General features: G+C 41.6%; 1 protein-coding gene across 1 annotated transcript in view; it reads left to right on the top strand.

The window, feature by feature from the left end:
- The first annotated feature begins 18,808 nt into the window (after positions 1-18,808).
- Itgbl1 (integrin subunit beta like 1) overlaps positions 18,809-22,366 on the top strand; it is a 217,110-nt gene continuing 213,552 nt past the window's right edge. Inside the window, exons 1-2 of the mRNA XM_026399743.2 lie at positions 18,809-19,040; positions 19,890-20,107. Of these exons, the coding sequence (XP_026255528.2) occupies positions 18,943-19,040; positions 19,890-20,107 (316 nt within the window). The 5' untranslated portion in view covers positions 18,809-18,942. The remainder of the gene's footprint in view (positions 19,041-19,889; positions 20,108-22,366) is intronic.

The raw sequence follows: 22,366 nt of genomic DNA, 5'->3' as shown, positions 1-22,366 counted from the left end.
CAATTTATTTCATGTCAGCTCCTTCAGACGAGGCATTAAGGCTCGTTGATTGCTGCTGGATAAAAAAATCAGAAAAACAATTTGTCCACAAAAGAAAAATATTCTGATACTGAAAAATCTATAGGCTTTAAATCAAAATTCCCTCCAGACACATACTAATGAAAACACTTGATTGCCTAATTAGTGCTCCCTCAACTTGGACATATGCACAGAGCAAGGCCCAGGCATCCCCCCAATGGATGGCCAGGTTCATTCTGTTACCATCTGCAGCAGTTACTTTAGACGCAGGCATGTGACACCCTTCTGTCCAATGAGCCTCTAAGAAAGATTGGTGAAATCCATTCTAGACATAGCCATCAAGTGACCATGAAGGGACAAGTCTGAACCAAAACTGATGGCTTGGGGATGATGGACCAAAGAGAAGGGAAGAACCCAGGTCCTTTGGTGTCACTTGTGACCTGCTGAAATAAATGTTCCCCAACTTGTGTTGCAAAATAGTGTTTATGCCACTTCTTATTAGGCTTCCAGTTACCAACCATGGGACCCACCCCATGACCCAATTGCTGCAATGAGATTTAGAAATGCACATTGATTTAAATGAATCAAATAGCCTAGTCTACTCTACAAACAAAATATTTTGTCTTTCTTATGATCTTTATATTCTTTTTAAGCAATGAATGTCTTTATACGTTTTTAAAGAGAGAGAGTCTGAAAACCTGGGGAGAAAGAACATACCAGATGGAGAGAACAAACATTGCCAAGGGCTCCAGGTGATGTGACCTGCTCCTGGCAATTTTGAAAGAGAGCAGGGAGCTCCAAATGCGTGAAGTAGATAAGGGAGAAGGAACGAGGAGATGCGAGAGGTGAGCACGTGGTATGCAGGTTACATGAGGGCCCGTGGGTCATTTAAAAAGGTGACTCTTATTTATATTTGCTCAAAGGTTGTTTCAGCTGGGTTGTTGGCCAAAGGGAATAAGGGCAGACATTGCTACCTTTTGCAATCCCGGCAGAAGAATCTGTTGGTTATAGGAATGGGAAAGGGGACCTCTTTCCTTATTAAGTTCAAAAGGAACTTACCAAATGAGATCATGGGACACATTAATGCTGCAACAGGGAGGTTAACTATAAATCTCAAAGAAGAGGAAGGTCTGATAAAGCTGGATCTAACAATGTGGGCTGGATCTGAAGCTAAAATGAGAGTCTCCTATGGTCTACCTAAGTTGGTATTTGTTCCCGAGAAACCACCTCACACCTATTAGAATGTCTTTTAACAAAAGGACAAAAGACAGAAAATGTGGGAAAGAATATGGAGCAAAGGGAACACTTATATACTGTTAGTGTAAATAACTGCATACTACTGTCACTGTAGTAGTCCTTATTGAAAATGGTGTGGACATTTCTCAAACCATTAAAATTAATATACTACCATGTGCTTCAGCAATCCCATACTGGATATATATCCAAAGGGTAAATATATTTAGCAGGAGAAAAAAAATTCCCAAAATCTAGTGTTTAGTGTGGTGACTGTAGTAATAATAATGTGTACTTGAAAATTACTTGGAGAATACACTTTAAATATTCTCACCACAAAAAATAAATATGTGAGTTGATGGATGTATATTAATCAGCTTGATTTAATAATTTCATTATGTAGTCAAATATCCAAAATCACATTGTAACCCATAAATACATACAATTTTTATTTGTCAATAAAAAATAAATTTCAAAAATATTTGTGCATTAAAAAAAGAGAAGAAGCTGTTGGCTTGGAATGGAATGACAGTAATAGAGGTATTAAGACTCTCAGCCCCTGGATCTCTTTTGAAGGATCTGACAGGATTTGCTAATGGATAGAATGTGGGCTATGAGAGAAAGTGGGTTGTGAGGAGTCCAGGAATGCCCTGAGGTCAGGGGACCAAGCCTTTGGAAAAGTGGAATCATCATTTATTTAGATGGGAAGGACTTTAAGAAGAACTAGTTTGTGTGTGGGGTAAGGGAATAATTAAGGTTTGGTTGGTCGTGTAAACTTTTATTTACCTAATAGACTTTCAAGAAAGCACTCTGAGCAGCATTTCTCTCTCTCTCTCTCTCTCTCTCTCTCTCTCTCTCTCTCTCTCTCTTTCTCTCTCTCTCTCTCTCTCTCTCTCACACACACACACACACATATATGCTATATATGCTTATATATCACTAATATACAGTATACATATGATATTTAATATAATATATAGCACAATATATTATGCAATATGTATTACATAGACAGTTACATGTGTAGATGTATATAATATGGCACATATCAGCTGGGTGTGGTGATGCATGCCTGTAATCCCAGCTACTCAAGAGACTGAGGCAGGAGAATCTTAGGTTTAAGGTCAACCTGGGCAACTTAGAGAAAGCCTGTCTCAAAATGAAGTTGAAAGGACTGGGTATGTAGCTCAGTGGTAGAACACTTTCCCAGGATGTGCACAGCCATGGGTTCAACACCCAGTACTGAAAACCAAAAAGATATCATAGAGAGTGGCCAGAGTTTTAAATCTGGGGGCCTTTGGTACAAAGATAGTATTTAAAGCCAAGAGACTGGATGGATTCATCTAGCTGGTCTCTTTCTTTTATGGAAACATTAAAGAGAAGTGGTTGAGGGCAGAGCCTGGGCCTAGCAGTCACCCAGAGCCAAGGAGAGAAGAGGGAAGACATTTCAGGACTTTCAGGAAGTTTTGCTATTGATGGCAGATGAGGTATGGTGTGGGAGCTGAAGGAGGAAGGGGATCAAAGCCATTTCTTCTAAAGATGGAGACATCCTGGTACATTCATGCTGACCTGGTGGACAGAAAACTCCATGATGCAGGGATGAAAGGAGACTGAATAGAGCATTGTCCTTTCACAGAGGTGTAGGATGGGCTCTGTAGACACAGGGCTGGCCTCCTAGAAGCAGGGCAGATCATCCCTCTGTCACATAGACAGGAAAAAAGATGGGGTGCCAGGGCACGGGGGGGGTGAGTGGTTTGGTAGCAAGCACTTATGGAAATTATCTTCTAATTTCAATGAAATTGGAGGAAACTCATAAAGTGAAGGTAAGAATTGAGGAAGGATATGTTGAAGGTTTGAAGTAAAATAAGTGATGTGGTTGTCAATGAGTGGAGTGGAGGAATGGTTGGACTGGGGGAAAACAGCATGGGTACTGGGTGTGGAGACCCACTCATGACAGTCCTGAATTTGGAAGGACAGAGGCACAGTGTCCCCCTAGCCTTGTCAGGTTGTGTGAGTCAGTGATGAGCATGCCACATGATTTCCCCAGGACTATAGCTGAGCCTGGAATGGAATGGAATAAGACATGGTAGGGTCTTCAAGTTAATTATCATAGCAACAATGCTTCCCATGGAAGTTTATTGATCACACATCTCGTCTTTTCTTCATGTTTTACAATACATACAACTGCTTGAACTATAAGTAATATATATATATATATATATATATATATATATATATATAGCATGTGACTTTCTAAAGTCAGTGAATCTGGTGCTAGCACAGATTTCTTAGAACTCAATACTTCTGCTCAGGGAAGATATCTATCTACAGAGTAAAAACAGTAAAGAGAAAGTATATTATCAAGAGAAGAAGTAACTAAGCTTGTAAGTATATTCAGAAATATGCCTTGTGGTTTATCTGCAAAACTATTCAACCTCATTAACTCTGAGGGTAGCATACAGAATTAATTTGAGATGTTTACAGCTGGAATCAATAAAAAATAAGACTATTATAGAGTAAAAGAAGATGAGGAAAATTTATTAAAGATGTGAGAAATATATTTGTCCACCCAATACATTATTCTATGTTAAAGTTTTCTACTGGGTAAATTTGGCTTCCTCTTTGTTCAACATTGTATTTTACAACAATTATTCACACATTTTATTTAGATCTTGAGCCCCTTACAGACAATAATCCAACCTTAGAAGTCTTTACATCCTCTCTTTTGCCTTATCTTATTCTTTTTTTAATTAGTGAATAGCTAATCTCCAGTAAAATGTTCCATCAGTGTTTATTTAGTGAATTAACTAAATATCATGTAGTTCAGCAATTCTATTGTCCTAAATTTCAATGCTTTGAATCCATAATGCCCCCTTTGATGTAATGGACACTTTTAGTGAGATGGACAAATATTTTATAATAGGAACTGAAAATTTTCCATTCCCTGACAAGAAAAACTCACTCTCAAAACATAGCCATGAAAATGTCTAATTACTAAACCCCAGGGAACCAAGCTTTCTATTTTAGTGTGCAAATAAAATAGAAAATGATGTTGAATAAGTATGTCCTCATTAGTCTTCAAAACATTCTCATATTGTAGGACTGGAAAAAGCTTTAAGAAGCCATCAAATTCATCTTCCACTTCCAGGAAGGAAAATAACTAAATTATATACAAATGTTGTTGTCTTTCTTATATAAAAGTCTTCGGTGAACACAATTTCACAAAAAAATTTTACCTATAAATTTTAATGATGTTTTGTAATAAAAATTAAATGATGGACATTATTTTTTATGTGCTTATTTCACTTCAAACAGTTGGTATACTGAATCTTCATAACTAGATTTTTTGGATTCAAATCATGGTTTTCTAACTTGACAAGTTATCATAGCTTGAATTCCTCAGGAGCAGACTCTGAGATGAATGTTTTTTACAATTAGTTTTATGTCCAGAAGTGACCAGCTTGGAAACGGGGGAAGAAGGGCAGAGAGATGAAGAAACTAAATAACTGCAATTTTAGGCACAAGATCCACAGAAAGTAAGATGTAGAATAATTTTGTAGGAAATTCTAGATTATAACTTACGTCTTAGAGAGTGATCTACACCTAAGGCAGATTTGCTGTGTTTTTCTCCAGTAGCCAATGGTTAGCAGGTTCAGAAGGGTTAAGTGGAAAGGGAAGAATGGGTAGGGTGGAGGAATAAAAATAAATATCCAGACGATTTTGACTCTCCTCATTTGCTGGCCAAGTGGTCCCAGTAGTCTGAGGGCAGTGACCTGGAGTCTGTTCCACCCACACCAACAGAAACTGTGAGTCTGAGGGAACCTGTGCACATAGTAATGATGTCTGATACTTATGGCCGATGCCTTCAAGATGCTGAGAAAATACAACCAGCACATGTAAAGCAGCTATAGTCTAACACAGGAATTAATGAAAATACTGTCGTATCATCCCTATGGGCTGGAAGATACTGACTAGAGGACACTGTGGAGGACTGACTTGTGGAGGACGTTGGATCTAACCTGGCCTTGAAACCTGTGGTCGGTTAGCTGCCTGAAGGAGAGAGGCCATGTCAAGTGGATGAAAAAGTAAAATTTTGCAGATTGCAAAGCAAATCTTGAGATAGAATTGGGAGTACAGAAGGTTTGCTAGGAACAAAACCTGGAAAGGAATGAAAGAAGGTCGACATGAGAATGGGTCAGGGCAGCGCCCAGAATGCCACACCGCCCTGATGGTTGCTCTGTGCCATTTCCATGGAAGGTGTTGAGCTGTGGTTGTCCTTAGTGGGTGCACATTGGGCAGAATGGCTGGACCCTGGTAATGCTGCCTTGGCTAGTCCAGGACAAGCATCTTGAGGACAGCACGACAGACATGAAAACTGAGGTCCTCTCTGAAGGGACAACAGGTGGTGGCTTTCAACTTGCGACACTCCTCTGAGCTGGTGAGCAGGGACTTTACGAAAGGGGATCCTAAGTGGTATGGCTCCTTTTCTGCACTCATGACTAACTGCAAGAGGCCAGCAATTAAGGAGGCATGTAAGACAAGATCACTGATTACAGGGATAGAATAGGAGCCACCTTTAGAACCATGAGAAATGTTGGAGACGGTGAGAAATAGCCCTTGGTTCTGTCCTCCTTGTGGGTATTTCTTCTTGTATCTCAAACCTGGTATCATTCTTGACAGCAGCTGCTGGAAACACGTTGAATGTTTTTGAATGAATAATTGAATGGTTCTGGACAGGCACATGTCAACCGAGGAAGGGTGTGGGGATGATTCTATGTTCAAGCTGAAATAAAAGAAACTGAGTCATTTGAGAACAGGTGACAGGGAAGGAGAAAGAGGCAACTGAAATGGAAGATAGAAAGTTGCAAAATAAATCTTAATGTCCTAGTCATTTGACCTGAGACCAAAAGAAGAAACTGACTTTATACACAAATGCCTTCTGTTAGCTACTAGATTGCTATCTTGCTTTATTTGCTTGACTCTTGTGAGCATCATATTTCCACCTCATGCAGCTATTTTCAGGGTTAAATAAGACAAAATTTCACATCCTGTTGATTCTTGGAGGTACTTACTTTGCTCACATTTTAAATAAGTCTGAAATTGGACCAACAGCAGTTGGTGGCATCATGTAATCTCTGTTGTGAAAGCCATTATGATAGCACACAAACGTCCAAAGTTCTGGTCTTGAAACCTTGCAAAAGCAGCATCAGGAGCTTGGAAGAAAATCCCAGAAACAGTAGCAGAGTGATCTTCAGAACCAAACGAGTGTGTGGGCAGGAGGAGGCCATGGTGATTCAGATGAGTTCAGCAAGATTCCAGATGCTGGAATAAAAAACTCTACAAATAGGCAAAGAACTCAGCACCAAAAGGGCTTGGCTGCATTTATTGAATGTTTTATGTGGAACTTCATCCTGAGTACTCAGTGGCTGAGAATGATATGTGGAGAAGAGGGAAACCATTCCAAGTCAAAGAGTGAGCAGGTGAGTTCTCCAAGGAAGCATTGAGAATATCTTCATCAATTGTTCTTCTTATATAATATAAAGATATAAAAATTAAGTGTCATTCTAAATAAGCTTAAAAGATATCTTTTAATAAATATAAAATTAAAAACTGAAAGGATAAGAACACATGATGCAATAGTTTAGTTGACTATTTATTTCTCTCCCTCTGTGGTACATGAAACCTGATGGATCACACAATGGCACAAAATGCGATCAATGTATTCTAAGTTCTCAATGAAAGTGAAAGGGCTGTATTTTTTATTCTATTATTATTTTTTAAAAAGACTTAGGTATTTGAGTCATTGAAAATAGTTCTTTGGAAAAATAGATGGCAGAAAAATAGAAATATAGAAGTTAAATAATTTGGTTAATATCTTCTAGTTCTATGTCATAGTTTCATCATTAGCTGAAAGGAGTATACACTTTCTCTATTTTTATCCAGTTATATCCAATCAATGATAATAGAGCCAGAAAGACAGTTAATTCTAAAAATGAGCATTGCAAACAAAGAACTTAGTTTTTTTCTTTGTGTTAAATAGTCTTCAGCATACCAGGACTCTGCTAAGAACATCTAGGTTCCCAGATGTGTGGAATGTGGAGCTTCTCCTGTCCGTAATGCTGAAGCGACCGATTTGGGTGCTGAGTGTCCCAGGATCATTTCACCCAGTGTCTGACCATTTCACCTAGAGCCTGAGAGGCAAGAGTAGTTGACGGTGTTTCTGGGGCCAACAGCAAAGTAGAAGCAGAGGGTGAAAGGAGCAGTGTTGGTGGCCTGAGCACCACAGGTGCCACCAGGAGCAGCCATCTCCTTGGGGACTCGCCTTCCCACTCTGCTCTTGCCACTACTCCATTCTCCACTGTTTGGTTTCTGGTCTCTTTTCCCCCGTCTTCCTTTCCTAATGCAGTCCAATTCTTATTCCATTCATAGTCATTTAGATTGTTGGAGGATTTCTGTGAAATGGAACCTCCTATGACTGAGTTGCTTCACTGTTTATTAAAATGGAAAAGTCCTGTGGACAATTTTCATCACACTAAGACGATGCTCATGGCAAGTTGTCTAGTTCCACAGATTCTATCCATGGCCATAGAGTGTCTTTAAAACCTACAATTTGAGTTTTACAAGTTGCCTATTATCCTGGGAAAACATCCAACTTTGATATGACTCTTTTACTGTGCTTAATATACTGTGTCTCAGAGGACACATTCAGGACAGGACTCTGGGCTAGCGCACAACCTGCCCCAGAGCATCTGTCTTCACCTGCATAAACACTCATAACAGTTATTTTTCCTGACTTACACAGAATGGGTCTTACTTATAGCTGTGATAATAGTGAAAATAAAGGAAATAGTAGTGAATCAAAGCTGTAGCACAGGGCACAAAAGCTCTGACGGTGCGACAGGGAAGAGGAAGGTGAGTGCTCTGTGGGTTCTGAGCCCAGCTTTCGTGGGCCAGGATGTGCAGTGAGGAAGGCCCTGGCACAGGGTTCAAATAAAAATATACACACACAGAGGTACATTTTGGCTTCTGGGAACTTTTTATTCACACACTACTGTTATACATAATAGTGGGATTCTTTTTGGCATATTCATAGATTATATAATTTATTCCATTTCAATTCCTAGTACCTCTCCTTTCCTCCCCTCCTTTTCCCCCTTGATCCCCTCCCTCTACTCTACCAGTCTTCCTTCTATTTAGTTTTTGCTTTTTAAAATTGGTGCATTATAATTACACATAAAGTTGGAATTTATTGCTATATATTCATATATGCACACTGCATAATTTAGTCAATTTCTTATACTCTATAAAATGTGAATGTATGAATGCCTATTACCAGGCAACTAATACTAGCTCCTACAATTTCCATCTCAATTTGTATGCCCTAATATGTGTATGGGCATGCACATATAAGTGTGTATATATGTATATACAGTTATCCCTATTCCTCATTTATTACTGCAAGACTTTGGAAAAATACACAGAGAAAAAAAAATCATGGAAAGGTAGTTTTAGAGAGAACCAATGTCTCCTTCTACCACGCCATTTTGGAACCTGAGCTTCAGCAGGTGAAGGGGCTCAGCCAAATGCGGGCACTGATGGAAGACTGGAGGACAGGCCCTGAGCACATAGTTGTGTCCTCTCCTTGTCCATTCCTCATTATATCCTCCTGGTGCATCTGTTGATGAACAGCCAAGAGTGAAAAGTCTATTAGTTGGGATACAATAATGCTTATGTGATAAATCTCTTTTTCCCTAAAGTCAATGAAAATGACTTCTAGAATTTTTCCCCCCTTAATTTCCCTTCAGCATCCACTAGAACTGCAGAAATACTCAGAAACATGAAAGAATACTTCTCATCCCAGAGACTCCTAATAATCCAGGTGTTTTTGCCATGTGGGAGGGCATCTGCCCTCTGGTTCTGTGCTAATGTCTGGAAAAGTTGTTAACTACACACCTTTTTATATTCCATGGCTCTGACTCAACCGTGGTGAAGTTCTTCTTTTTCTTGGAATTAGAAATTTATTTTTACTGCTGCCTGGGAATATTTAGCCTTCCTGAATGCTTCAGTGTACTTTTTACTATTTGAGAACCTGGAAGGCGCCTTCAGTTGAAAATATTATCCAAGTGGTTTCTGAATGAGATCGAGGCAAAAACTTTTAACTTCAAACTTGACTCTAAATGATTGCAGCAATTAGTGCCACACGTGCACCGAGAATTCAGTAAGTCCTATTAATTATCAACTCAAGATTGACTTTTTTATCATGATAAATACAACGTTCTCAGTGAGTTTCATATTTTAGCTACCTAAATTTATCTAGTACTGTGTGTTCATTCTTTCCTTCCATTAAGCTTGAAATACACTGTGTTCGTTCAAACTGTTGATTACAATCAAGATGTATCAAACTTTAAAAGGTTGTTCATTCATTCATTTTTCAGGGCTAATATTTGTTGGGATTCTGCTCTGTGTGGTATGCTGGACCTCTGGCAATGCACAGAAAATGAATTGTCCCAGCTTGCATGGAACTTGCATTGAACTGGGGGGTGGCAGTTTATACACAGGTAGAGAACTAAATGCAAACCATAATGTTAGATTCTGGTGTTTCTAGAAAGTAAAACAGGGTAAGGGGCACGTGAACAGGGGAATGGCTTCAGACAGTGTGACCAGCAAGTGCTGTCTGAGGAGGTGACTTTTGAGCAGGAGACAGCCAGTGCATGATCTGGGGAAGAGGCATCCTTCCAAAGGGTGCTCTCAGGCAAAGAGCAAGTTTCCAATCTTATAGGAACATGCGAGAAATAGAAAGAGAATAAATGATTGGAGTGTGGAGGATGGGCAGAAGAGGAATATGAGGTGAGTTTAGAGGGGTAGATGGGGCTGGATCACAGAGGGCTTCACAGCATGAGAAATATTAGCAGCAGCTTTGAGTTGGTGAAACGGCTGTGGGGTTTCAGGTAAAGGGTTGGCTTGGAATGGCGCTCCAGGGTGAATCAAGCATAGAAGCCAGCGGTCATCAGTTACGCCAACTTTGGGGTACGTGGGGTCTAGAGGCTATGGGTTCTGGCTCTTTGTACAAAGATCACAATGGCAACTGGTGTGCCAATCCCGTGAATGATCAAGATGCCACTGACCATGCTTAGGGAAATTCAGAGGGAAGCTTCCCAGGTTGGTGTATCTGAAAAGAGAGAGGAGAGAGGGAGAGAACTTTTCCTGATGAGTGGTAGGTTCATTTCTGTGTGCATTCTGATAGATGCCTACTCTTTGGGCTACTTCAGGGCTGAGGTTAGCTTCCCCTGTAACATGATGAACTTGCAGAGCAGAGACTAGCAGCTCTCCCTTGTCCTCTGTTTGGAACTATCTGATGTGCTGACATTACTGAAAACCCTTCTGAATGACCAATTGTTTCATGTTGGTCAACTAAGGCAAGGATTGCATATGATTATTTAAGCTCTTCTGGCCCAAGAGACATCTTTATCACTTTTTGAAGAATAAGGGGAACTGTGGTCATTTTAGTTCACATTTACTTTCCTTCTGCCTCTGACCAGTCCCTAGAGAAGCTAGGAAAAGGCCAAGCTGCCACATTCTCCTGAAGCATCGACTGCAGAAGTTATAAAAATAATGCTTCATAACTCACTATTAAAATATGTCTTCCAAAGCCTAGAATTTCGTTAGAGGACAAGAGAGGAGAGATTAAACAAAAGGACGCTGAGAAAAGGAAAGCTGAGCCTGGAAGAACTTCGAGCTCAGATGATGAACAGAAGTGGTATGTGACTGCAGAAAGAGGAAGTGGGATTTCAGCTTCTCCTGCCCCGACCTTGGGGAAATCCATCACCTTAGGTTTATAAGTCAGCTCCTGTCGAATGGGAATGTTTGCACAGTGAGTTTCTGCACTGATGCTCCCTGACCCCAGGCTGCCTGGTGTTGTTAGGAAGAACGCAGACTTCACCAAGCAGATGCTCCTCAACTGCAGCAAAGGGTGATTACACACATTAGTGATTGCTTTGGATGCTTTCAGTGAATATGATATTTGAAAATAGTTTTTAAAAGCCAAAAGATGCATAACCCACAGGCTTATGTCAAAATTCTCTCATTCTTTCCTCCAAATTTCCAGGGTGGCCAAACTGAGGCAAGAGGATCCAACTCTTGTAGCCACTACGCCACCCCCAACCTCCAGCTTTTACCTTCATTTTCTGAATTTGTGTTGGTACATCTCAAGGTCATTTTAGGGTAGAGAGGACTTTAGCTCTTTTATGTTACTATTCTAGTCCCCCTAAACCCCGCTGCCTCCCAATTCAGCAACATCGTTAATTTTAGCTAGATGAATTCTATATTAACAACTCTTAGCCCCAAATGTGACATATTTCCCTTGATTTTCCCCGTGTTTCATTGTTGATTTCTATTGCTGTGTGTCTGTGTACGTACAGTTATGTTTTCCTTTTACTTGATGTTTCTACTTGGTCAAGTTTATCAGGTTAAATTTCTTTGGTCCATTCTGTTTGGTTGTTTGCTTTCTTGAAGATCTTCCTTCCAAAGACTGCATTCTCACCCAGGAACAGGGCCAGCTCCTCTGCCACAGTACCTTTGCAATGCCCCTTACTTTTCTCTTTTGTTCTTATTTTCACTTCTGTGATCCTATTTTCTGCATCTCATATCTCTTTCATGATTTTGATCTCATATTGGTTAATTGTATCATCTACTATCTTCCCAGGAAAGGGACTGGGGAAAACTTTTTTTTTAAACAAATTTATTTATTTAAATATTTTAATTAACATATAAGTTGGAGAAAGAAACCTGAGTTGAAAAACATCATTTGGAATTTTGAAAAAAAATTTCTTCCCATGTTGCCGTGAAGGTCTTCAGTACCATGTTTGTTCCTTTTCTTTGCAATAAACATTTTTTTTTTCTTTCTGGAAGTTTCTAGGAATTTTTCTTGTCTATTGTTCTGAAATTGCACCATGATATGCTGTTTTTCGTCATCTGTGTTCATTTTCCTACGTGTTAAGTGGGACTTTCCAATATGGAAACTCAGACCATTTATTTGGGGAGATTTTTTTTTCAATAAATTTACGCCCTTCATTTTTTTTTCCTCATTTGCTTTCCATAAGTCCTATTAGATTTTAAATATTAGATTTTGAATCTCATAGATAAGGCATCTAGCTATTTAATCTTTATTCAAATAATCTCTTGTTTTTTTTCTGTATTTTGTAGATTTATTAACTTAATTTTTAACACTCTTACTGACTTCTTTCAATCTATTACATAATTAACTTTTGTGGACAATTTATTTCTCTTTGATTGTTCTATTTATATGGCAGTATATTCTTGCAAATCCAGATCTTCTTGGCTCTCTGAGAGGGATTAAATTTAAAAAAATTAATTGTATCTCCTGTTGTCTATTTCCTTTGATTTATTTTTCATTTGTGCTTTATTTGTTTAGTTGTTTGCCTTGATTTATTCCTTCTGTCTTGAAGGGTCTCCCTGTTTATCTAGTGCTCAGTAATCTTAAACTATCTTTTCAATCTTTTTATTGAGTGAGACCTAAGTGTGAATTTAGAGTATGTTAGCAGGACCAAATGAGATTGGGCTACACAATAGTTGGATTTCTTTTTATGTGAGCTGGAAATATCCATTGATTGTTTTTCTATTCAGGTCTATATTTAGTTTTCTAAAAACTAATAATTTAACTAGGGTTGGAGATGTAGCTCAGTGGTGGAAAACTTGCCTATCATACACAAGGCCCTGGGTTAATTCTCACCAACACACACACACACACACACACACACACACACACACACACGAAAATATTAAAAGAAAAAAAATAACAAATCATGTGAGGGAAATATGACTGGCCTAAGCCCGGCAGGGAAAGGGGCTGGATTCTCAATGTTGAGAGTGTCTGTATTCACTTAATCCCTGTTTACTTCCACGTTAGCCTTTGCTGTGTTCAGTGCCTCTAAAATCTAGAATCTAATTCATCCAGCAGATTTGGGGAAGAGGTGGTTCCCCCTAGCTGAGTGGGGCACAGGCAGAGTCCTGAGATCTGATTTGCTCTTGTTAAGATTTCTACACAATATTCTTGCTCAGCCTTGCACTCTGCATATATTGTTGTATTGAGTTTTTGAGTCTTTTGTGTGTTCTTCTTGGGAGCCAATGATGGAGCCGTCCAGGCCTACAATTTCCATGGAAGAAGGGCTTAAGGATATCAACGCTATTGGAGGTGGTCTTAGGGGGCTGCTTGAATCTGACTGACAGCCTCAGGGGTTGCTATTCTCTGATGCATAGGATGATTCCCAGTGAGGGTGCAGCTGTGAGTCACCAGCAGCAAGAAGACCCTTAAGCTAGTGGATGCATGTTGACTCTGGAGTGGGATTCTGGGTAGAGTGCCACAAAATCTACTGTGGAGATAGTCAGAGTCCAAACTTAAAAGTATCTTATGTGAACACTTAAGTAATTTGGGATTTATAAAACTATGAACAATTGAGAGGTATTAAGTATTTCTTGATAGGGAATTTTTATGATAAAATATGTATGGTTAACATCCTTGATAGATATGGTAATCTGTGATAGATAGGGTAATGATAGATATTTTTAAAAAGATGAGAATGGATGTAGTGAGACCAGTTAGAAGGTTATGGAAATGGCATATGCGTTGCATTCTGTTGCTGTGACCAAAAACCTGGTGGAGGAAAGGTTTATTGACTCACAGTGTCTGAAGTTTTAGTCCATGGTCAGTGGGATCTATTACTTCCAACCTGAGGGAGGTAGGACATCATGGTGGAAGTGTATGGCAGCTCATAGGAGCTGGGAAGCACAGGGAAAAGACACAGTCCCCAAGAGCATGCCTCCAGTGAGCTACTACTTCCAGTCACATCCCCTCTACCTACAGTCACCACCCAGTAGTCCATGCAACTTGTTAATTCATGGGCTGGGGTTGTAGCTCTTTGGTACAGTGCTTGCCTAGCATGTGGCACTGGGCTCAATTCTCAGCACCACATATAACTAAGTAAAATAAAGGTCCATTGACAACTAAAAAAAATATTTTAAAAATTGTTACTTCATATAAATGGATTGATCCACTGATGAAATTACTGCTCCTATAATCCAATATATATTTTTTCAACTACCTAATCAATTATTTAGATGAAGATATTATAGAAGCTATGTTCATCATATTTACTTTTGGAAGGGTGAGAGAAACATGAAATCAGTCTCCACATTGGTTTTTAGTGTTTGGATAAAAGAAGTGAGACTAGATGAAATTTGACAACTATAAATATTAGTTTGTATTTGGTTGAAAATCACTTGGATAAGCACACAATCAGGGCAAAATGACAGTCAGAAAAGCAAATGTGACCTTCAGTTTTATTAGTAGAAATACAGTATTTGAAATAAGCATGCTGGAAGTACTGATCTGTTCCACATGCTTTAGAAATCTCGTCATTTGATGGTCTCAGTTGTTTATGTCATACTTTACAAAAGACATCCACCACAGACAAAACAATGACACTCGACACTCAGGAAGTTAGGGAACTGAAGGCTTGGGGTTGTACACAAGGAAGAGATGTAGGAAATGAGAGGGCTTATCTTTAAGATGTGCAGAATTATTTGGAGAGAAGTGGGCAGGTAATGGGACTGGAGAAAACATGATCATATCTTCAAATATTTGAATTGAACCTAATGCCAAGAATATTATTTTCAATGACCCCTTGAAGTAGACCTGAAACAGAAGGCTGGAAACTTCAGAGCAGCTCTCAGAAAAGGACTTGTCCCCTTACCTTTTATTTTCTTATCGACTCTACCTAACCACTTGGCAGTTACATTGTATATGGTCAAAATTAAATGTGAAGAAAACAACCTTAGACAAATCTCCTGAATCCTGAAATTCTGTGATGCTGGGACCTGGGGATTTGAGGACTGCATTGAGGGCTAAGATGCACTGAGTCCCTTTGAGTCCGGGTCCACGTGCACAGGTTCATCATGCATCCAACTCACAGCGTTGTCCCCTGCAGAACTTAGGGGCTTGAGAATCAGGGGAAATGAGAAATTCAGGGCCTTCCAAGTAGCACTTGTGTCTTTGAGGTTTTACAAACCAGGAAAGGGAGGAAGTGGGCATTTTCAAAGCATTTAATATTTGATAACAAAAAGTTTGCTAAAAGAAGTAAATTTGAATTTCTACTTTTATTTTCACAGAGTTTGTATGGATTCAAGACTTTCACAGAGTCAGTAAATCAGCCACCATATCACTATTTCAAATTATTGGGAGTGGTTTTTTTTTTTTTTTGAATCACAGGAACATAATGAGCCAAATATTTAATTCTCTCAGTCACTTTATAGTGGCTACCTTTACCTCCCAGCTGCACGCCCATAAGGATAACGTTAAGGTTTGGACCTGGAACGTCCCTTAAAGGCTCATGTGTTGAAGGGTTGGTCTCCAATGTTCAGTGTTCAGAGGTGGGGCCTATGGGAGGTGACTGGATCCTGAGCACTCTGACCTCCTCAGTGGATTAATCCCCCAACAAATTTGCAATTGGATGAGTTATTGAGAGGTGGTGGAAACCGTGGAAGAGGGGTCTGCTTGGAGGATGAGGTGACTGGAAGTGTGTCCTGGAAGGGTTCATCTTGTCCCTGGTCCCTTCCTTGATCTCTGCTTTCCCACTGCCATGAGCTGAGCAGCCTTCCTCTTCCAGGTCCTTTCCCTGTGATGTCCTGCCGCTCCTCAGGCCCACAGCAAAGAGCCCACCAACCATGGACTGAAACCTCTGAAGACGTGAGCCACTGTAAGTCTTTCCTTGTTTAAGTTTTCCTCCTCAGGCATTGTGTCACAGCAATGAAAAACTGACTAACACAGATCATATTGTTCATTGACCACTACACTGTATGAGAACAGTTCAGGCTAAAAAAAAAAAAATCCTCTTCATCCCCATTCACACAAATTCTGTACAGTGATTCATTTATTCCTTCAAAATGCAAAAGAGTAAACAATACATGACTCATTTATTAAATCTCCCATGTTTTCATTGCATATCCCTGATCAGGCTTTGGAACGGGGATGCTTTCCTCTGTTACACCCAGGTTCCCCGAATCACCAAAGTCTCTAGACATTTCAGGAAGTCCTATCCCTACCTCTCAGAGTTGCACCTGTGGGTGGGAAGGAAGCAGCACCAGAAAGTGAACTAGGAGCAGAGGTACCATCCTAGATCTGGGCACCCTCAGTCTTAGCCCTGGGTCCCGCATGCTTTGCAAGGCTCCTCTAATCACAGTGTGCAAACAGATTTTGGGGATATCATGTAAATACACCCTGTGATTCAGTAGGTCTGGAGTCGGGGCCTGAGAACTCGCATTTCTAATATGTCCCCAGGTGAGGCTGCTGCTGTTGGTCTGTGGAACACACTTTGAAAACCACTGATTCACATTCAGTCTCTGAACCAGTGGACTCCCATTCTGTTTTTCCTCCAAACAGACCCCTCCCTACGGGATAAGTAGTTCATGTGATCCTGGGAACCTAACAACCCAGACTCCCTGAGCTATACCCTGGGTATTCAAGCCCCTAGAATTCCTTGCTTGGACTTTCTCTGTTACCACTCATACGACTGCTCATCTGTTCCTAGGCTGACCTGTTGATGGAAGGTCCCTTTAAGTCTGCTTGCATGTCTGGATCTATGGCTGACAAAGGGTTACCTCTTTTAAGAGGTCTACCTGTATGGACTGGGGTGGGTACAGAGACATGACCATGCAAAGCCCCTCTTCCGTATAGGTGGAGAGAGGTGTAGACACGGAAAAGAGCCATGATCAGAGGACCTTCAGGCAGGAGGTTTTGTTTTTCTATCTATTGATGTCTATGCCAGAGAGAAATTCTATCCTCTTACAGGATTGTCCCTGATTTTAAGGCCACAGAATCACAGATAGTGATTGAACAACTCTTTTGCAGGAGGAACTGTTACATGTAAAGTGCTCTTCCTAGGGTGAATGAAGATGTCTGTTCTCTCCATTTCCCCCTCTCTACCTCATCCAGATAACCACAGAGCATGTGACCACAGAGCATGTGACAGAGCATGTGACCACAGAGCATGTGACCACAGAGCATGTAAACACAGAGCATGTGACAGAGCATGTGACCACAGAGCATGTGACACAGCATGTAACCACAGAGCATGTGACCACAGAGCATGTAAACACAGAGCATGTGACAGAGCATGTGACCACAGAGCATGTGACCACAGAGCATGTGACCACAGAGCATGTGACCACAGAGCATGTGACAGAGCATGTGACCACAGAGCATGTGACCACAGAGCATGTGACAGAGCATGTGACCACAGAGCATGTGACCACAGAGCATGTGACCACAGAGCATGTGACAGAGCATGTAACCACAGAGCCTGTGACCACAGAGCATGTGACCACAGAGCATGTGACCACAGAGCATGTGACAGAGCATGTGCTTTGGAGATCCCATGGATTTCAGCTGAAATCCCACTTTAGATTCTTATGTGAGTTTAAGCAAGTTAGTTCGTCTCTTTGCTCTCAGTTTCTTTATCTTTAAAGTGGGAATAAAATCAGAATGTGTCCCCCCTCCCATAATCACCCCATTTTATTCTATTCTTCTCTCAGGCTTTAGCACAAATGCCACCTTCTTAGAGGCGACTGAGTGCCTGTATCTCATCAGGAAGTAGCTTTTCTTTCCTCCTATTTGTCCTTTGTATTTGTTTTTGTTTTGATTAATGTCTTATTAGCCAACAGCACACAGAGAGAGCGGGACCAAGTCTCTGTTCTCTGTTGTACCCCTCCAGCTGGCACAGTGCCTGGCACCTTATAGATGTGAAATGCATAAACCAACTTGCGGTCATTGTCACAATTAGAGAGAGGATATATTAAGGGACCAGCACCTAGTACTGATTTCTTTTCAGTATGATTCGTCCTATAAATAGATATTTTATTTTGTTTTCTCACACTCAATATCAGGGGGAGGATGGGGTGAATTTGGGACAGCTACAATCTGAATTGTCCAAGTCAAGAAAAAATGTGGTGTGATAAGCGACTGGCTGGAGCAACGGGAATCATGACACACTTTTTAGAGACTAAAGAAACAAAATACCCACAGTTTAAAACAAAGGATAATAAATAGAAGAAAAAGTTGTATTTGCCAGTTTTTCTCACCCCCTTCCCCCATACTCAAATGGAGCATCTACTTAAAAAGAAGTAATTTCCTCCTCCAGCGTCCACATTGGCTGTCACCAGCCTCCCCCTGCCTCTTTGCAACTTGAGGGGTTATTTAACAGTTCCTTTAATAGCAGCCAGCCCCAGAATTCTCTTGTCAAACATTTCTGGGGCCTCGACTTGAAAAAAGTAACGATTTTCTCAAATCTGTGAACAGGACACTTTTTTTTTTTTTATAGATATAATGTCAAAATAAACCATCTGCTTGTACAACTGTTTCTAATTACTTCCCTGCCTAGACTCTCCACTCGAGGGGTTTGGCACCAGCACCCCGCCCAGAGCAGTGCCTGCCCAAATCCTCACAGGCGGCTCATCAACGCGATTGCCACTCCGGGTGGAGCCCGGACCTGTGAGCCTGGGTGTCCCTGGGTCCGTCTGCCCGGCCATCTGCTGGTGGTGCCTCTGCCTCCTGCTGCTTCCCCCCACTGAGCCCCACCTTGCAGAAGTGCAGCCCTCCCGCCGCACAGCCCGGAGCTCAGCATGTGTCCCCCGGGCTTCGGGCACTTCTTGCTGCTGGCCTCTTCCCTGCTCCTCGCAGGGCTGTCAGCTGTTCCTCAGAGCTTCTCGCCATCTCTGAGGTAAGTGAGGTTTGTTGTTCTTTAAGGCAGAGCTGCCTGCTTCGCGTGGCAGGGTGAAGCTTGCAGACGGCTGTCCCAAGCCAAGAGCAGACACTAAGTTGGGCATGCGATAAACGGTCTTCAACCTGTTGCTGTGGCTTTCCTTATGTCTACCCTGGTGTGGCTTCATCTCTCTCCTTTGCTTTTCCTTTGGAAAAATACAATCATTGGAGAAAAAAAAATATCATTTATTCTTGTGCAAACACATATCAGCAGGAATTTTTGCCCCGAGTTAAAGGTGTACTCTTACAAGCACAGAACGATCTCAGAGCCCAGAAGACTGCACTGTCTGTTTCCCACAGCATCTGCATGGGGTCTGTTTTGCATTCTCAAAGAGACTTTTGAGGTGCATCACAATCGCTAAATAGTTCCTTTGCTTTTTGAAGCCAATTTTAAAAAGCTTTATGTCTTATATGACCACAATATGTAACTCCTTCAGTATCTTCATTTCTTTTCCACGAAATAACCACCCTCTGGCCAGCAGATAGCAATGGAACACTTTTTAAGAAGACCTGAAAAATCATTTGCGTTTGATCTAAATGTGCATATAAGATTCAGCGCCCACCACCAAGGGCAGGGCTAGGTCACCTCTATCCACCAGGAAGAAGGTCATATTTTATATCGTGGTTATTGCTCAGGTGGATGGTACCGGTTTGGGAAAAACACAGTTTTTGTAGGGGCTCTCAGAGGGATCAGGCTGCAGACCCGTGCCTGTGGGGTGAACACGGGCCAGGAAAACTGGGCTGGGAGCAGTCAGGGCTGTGCCTGTGTCTGACCCTCGGCCTGGCCTTGATTTTTGTCGCCCCTCAGAAGCTCGTCGGGCGCCCCCTGCAGGCTGTCCCGGGCCGAGTCGGAACGCCGGTGCCGAGCACCTGGGCAGCCCCCAGGGGGCGCCCTGTGCCACGGCCGGGGCCGGTGTGAGTGCGGCGTCTGCATCTGTCACGTGACCGAGCCGGGCACCTACTTTGGGCCGCTGTGTGAGTGCCACGAGTGGGTGTGCGAGACCTACGACGGGAGCACCTGCGCAGGTAAGGCCCAGGCACGGCCCCGCGGGACTGGGCCACTTGTTAGGGCTGCGAGGGGCGGGGACGCGCCGGCCTTCAGAGCGCACCAAGTGAGTCACTGCGGACGGGACGGCGGGGGTGGCACTTCTGCAGGTGGGTTCCGACTGGCAGCCTTTATCCCAATACTTTTCTCTCCCCTGCGTCCCAGCTTACCTGGAGGCAACACTTGTAATCCTCCTTCACTGAATTCCAAATCCCCCTTGCCACTGTTAAAGTTCCTTGTAGGGACCAAGTCCCCCGCATCCTCACTCCTGGAGTCACTCTGCTGGGCTCACCTCCCCCATCCAGAATGCCACTCATGGTATTTGAAGATCATAAGTCTGCCTGTTATTTCCATGGGGAAATTACCCTCCTGAATTCCGCGCGGGTAGAATGGAATTGTCTTTGAATTCTGATTTGTTCCTTTACACTTACAAACGGGTCTAGTTCACCGACGGGTGCACATCAGAAAACTGGAGCAAGGAAAAAAAAAATAAATAAACAGGCACATATTTTCTTCGAAGCGATTGTTCTTGTATTGTTTTAGCTGTTTGAATTTTTGAGCTGCCGTGGAACTTGGTATTTTGTTAGGGTGGAGCAAAATATTCATTTCCCTTGCACATTTTTAAGAAGTGATTCAGGTTCTGACATTGGAAAGGGTCAAGAAATTCCTTGGTAGAGAAAGAACCCTTAACCTCTTTACCAGTTTCATATAAACGAGTCATTTACTTGAGGCCAAGAGCCTCAGTTAGTTCACTGTCACCCATACAGGAACTCCATTAGTAAGGGACAACACCATGCATTCCAAGTAGGGTTTGGCAAATGAATTGGGGGAAAAAAAATAGCAACTTATTTTATTCTTGATGCAGCGAATACTGAGACATCCAACAATAACACACAGAGATCAGAAATGAGTTTATAGCAAAATGTTTTTTCTTGGCACCTGGGCCCAGATGTATACTGTGAGAGTTCTCAATATATGTGCTGTTTGGCAGTGGGGAAAAAAAAATAGTCCTAGAGGTAATTTGGAGAGACACAGGTGTTTCTATGTGGTTTGTTTACCCATCTTTAAAATGCTGATTTCCACAGCGTGTTATTTTAACTTCATCTGCCCCACATGTTGCAGAATTAGTAAGGGTAACCAACCCTTTGGAATGAGAGCTAAGTGTCTCTAATATTTCATTCTTGATTCAACTGTTACCCAACTTCTCTGGCTTTTATTGCCTCTGACAAGGCCTCTTCATTATTAAGAGTTTTGAACAAAATTTCCAGGACTTTTTCTTTGTTGTTTCAATAGGGAAGGTTTGACATGCAGCCTTCAACTGACGAATCTGGCAAATGAGTGTCACCAGATACACCTCCCTGCTGAAGAATCCTGGCTGGTGCCTATGCAGAGGAAGGCTGTGGTAGATAGAGACCTTTTTCCTCCTGTGGAAAGTGATTTGTTGTTTATTCATAACATTGTAGTTACCACATTCCTTCCTGGTAGAAATGCAGTACTGAGTCATGTGCGGGTACATTTCTATACAAGGCAAAATGTTTCTCCTTATTGCAATGCTGAATGAAATAGTTGTGTTCACTTGCCATTTTCACCTTGCTGACGATGCCATTGAGGCTTCTCTCCAGGGCCTTGTGCAGAATCTGCCCCTGACAATACTCTGACCATGTCCTCCAGGCCCTGAAGAGTTCTTACACACGTGCTCAGGCCAAGTTTCAGATTGCTCCATGCTTCAGCTTTAGTTTCTCAATTCCAGTATCAAGAAGGAGTTCCCACTGTATAACCAGTGTGGAAACATAGCCGGTTTTCCATTTGTATGAGCACCTGGGCCTCCACCTGTGATAAGCCCTGCAGGTATCTTCCAAAAATAGAGTAACTTCCAGAAGCCTCCGCTACCTCCAGGAAGGAAACAAAATCCTGCTCTGGTAGATTATCATCGGCGGTGAAGAGTGTGCTATTGGGGAAATCTGTGCCGCAGGATTCCAATCCCAGCCTTACCAGCTGTGTCAACTTGGGTAGTCACTTGAACATGCTAAGCCTTGGTTTCTTCATGTGTAAAATAGAAATTTTAACAGTGACTACCTTCAGAATTGTTGTGAGGTGCACTTAGATAGGGTCAGACACAAAGTGAATGCTTAATGCATATTAATGTGCTTCTAGATTAAACGCGATGATAGTGATGTGTAAATCATGGGCTAGTATGGGTGGGTGGATAGATGGATGGACAGATAGTCAGCAGATAAACT

Source organism: Urocitellus parryii, chromosome 2 (assembly GCF_045843805.1).
Source record: "Urocitellus parryii isolate mUroPar1 chromosome 2, mUroPar1.hap1, whole genome shotgun sequence".
NCBI lineage: Eukaryota > Metazoa > Chordata > Mammalia > Rodentia > Sciuridae > Urocitellus > Urocitellus parryii.
Note: the sequence above shows the minus strand (reverse complement) of the source record. Positions and strands in the feature narration are given on the sequence as shown.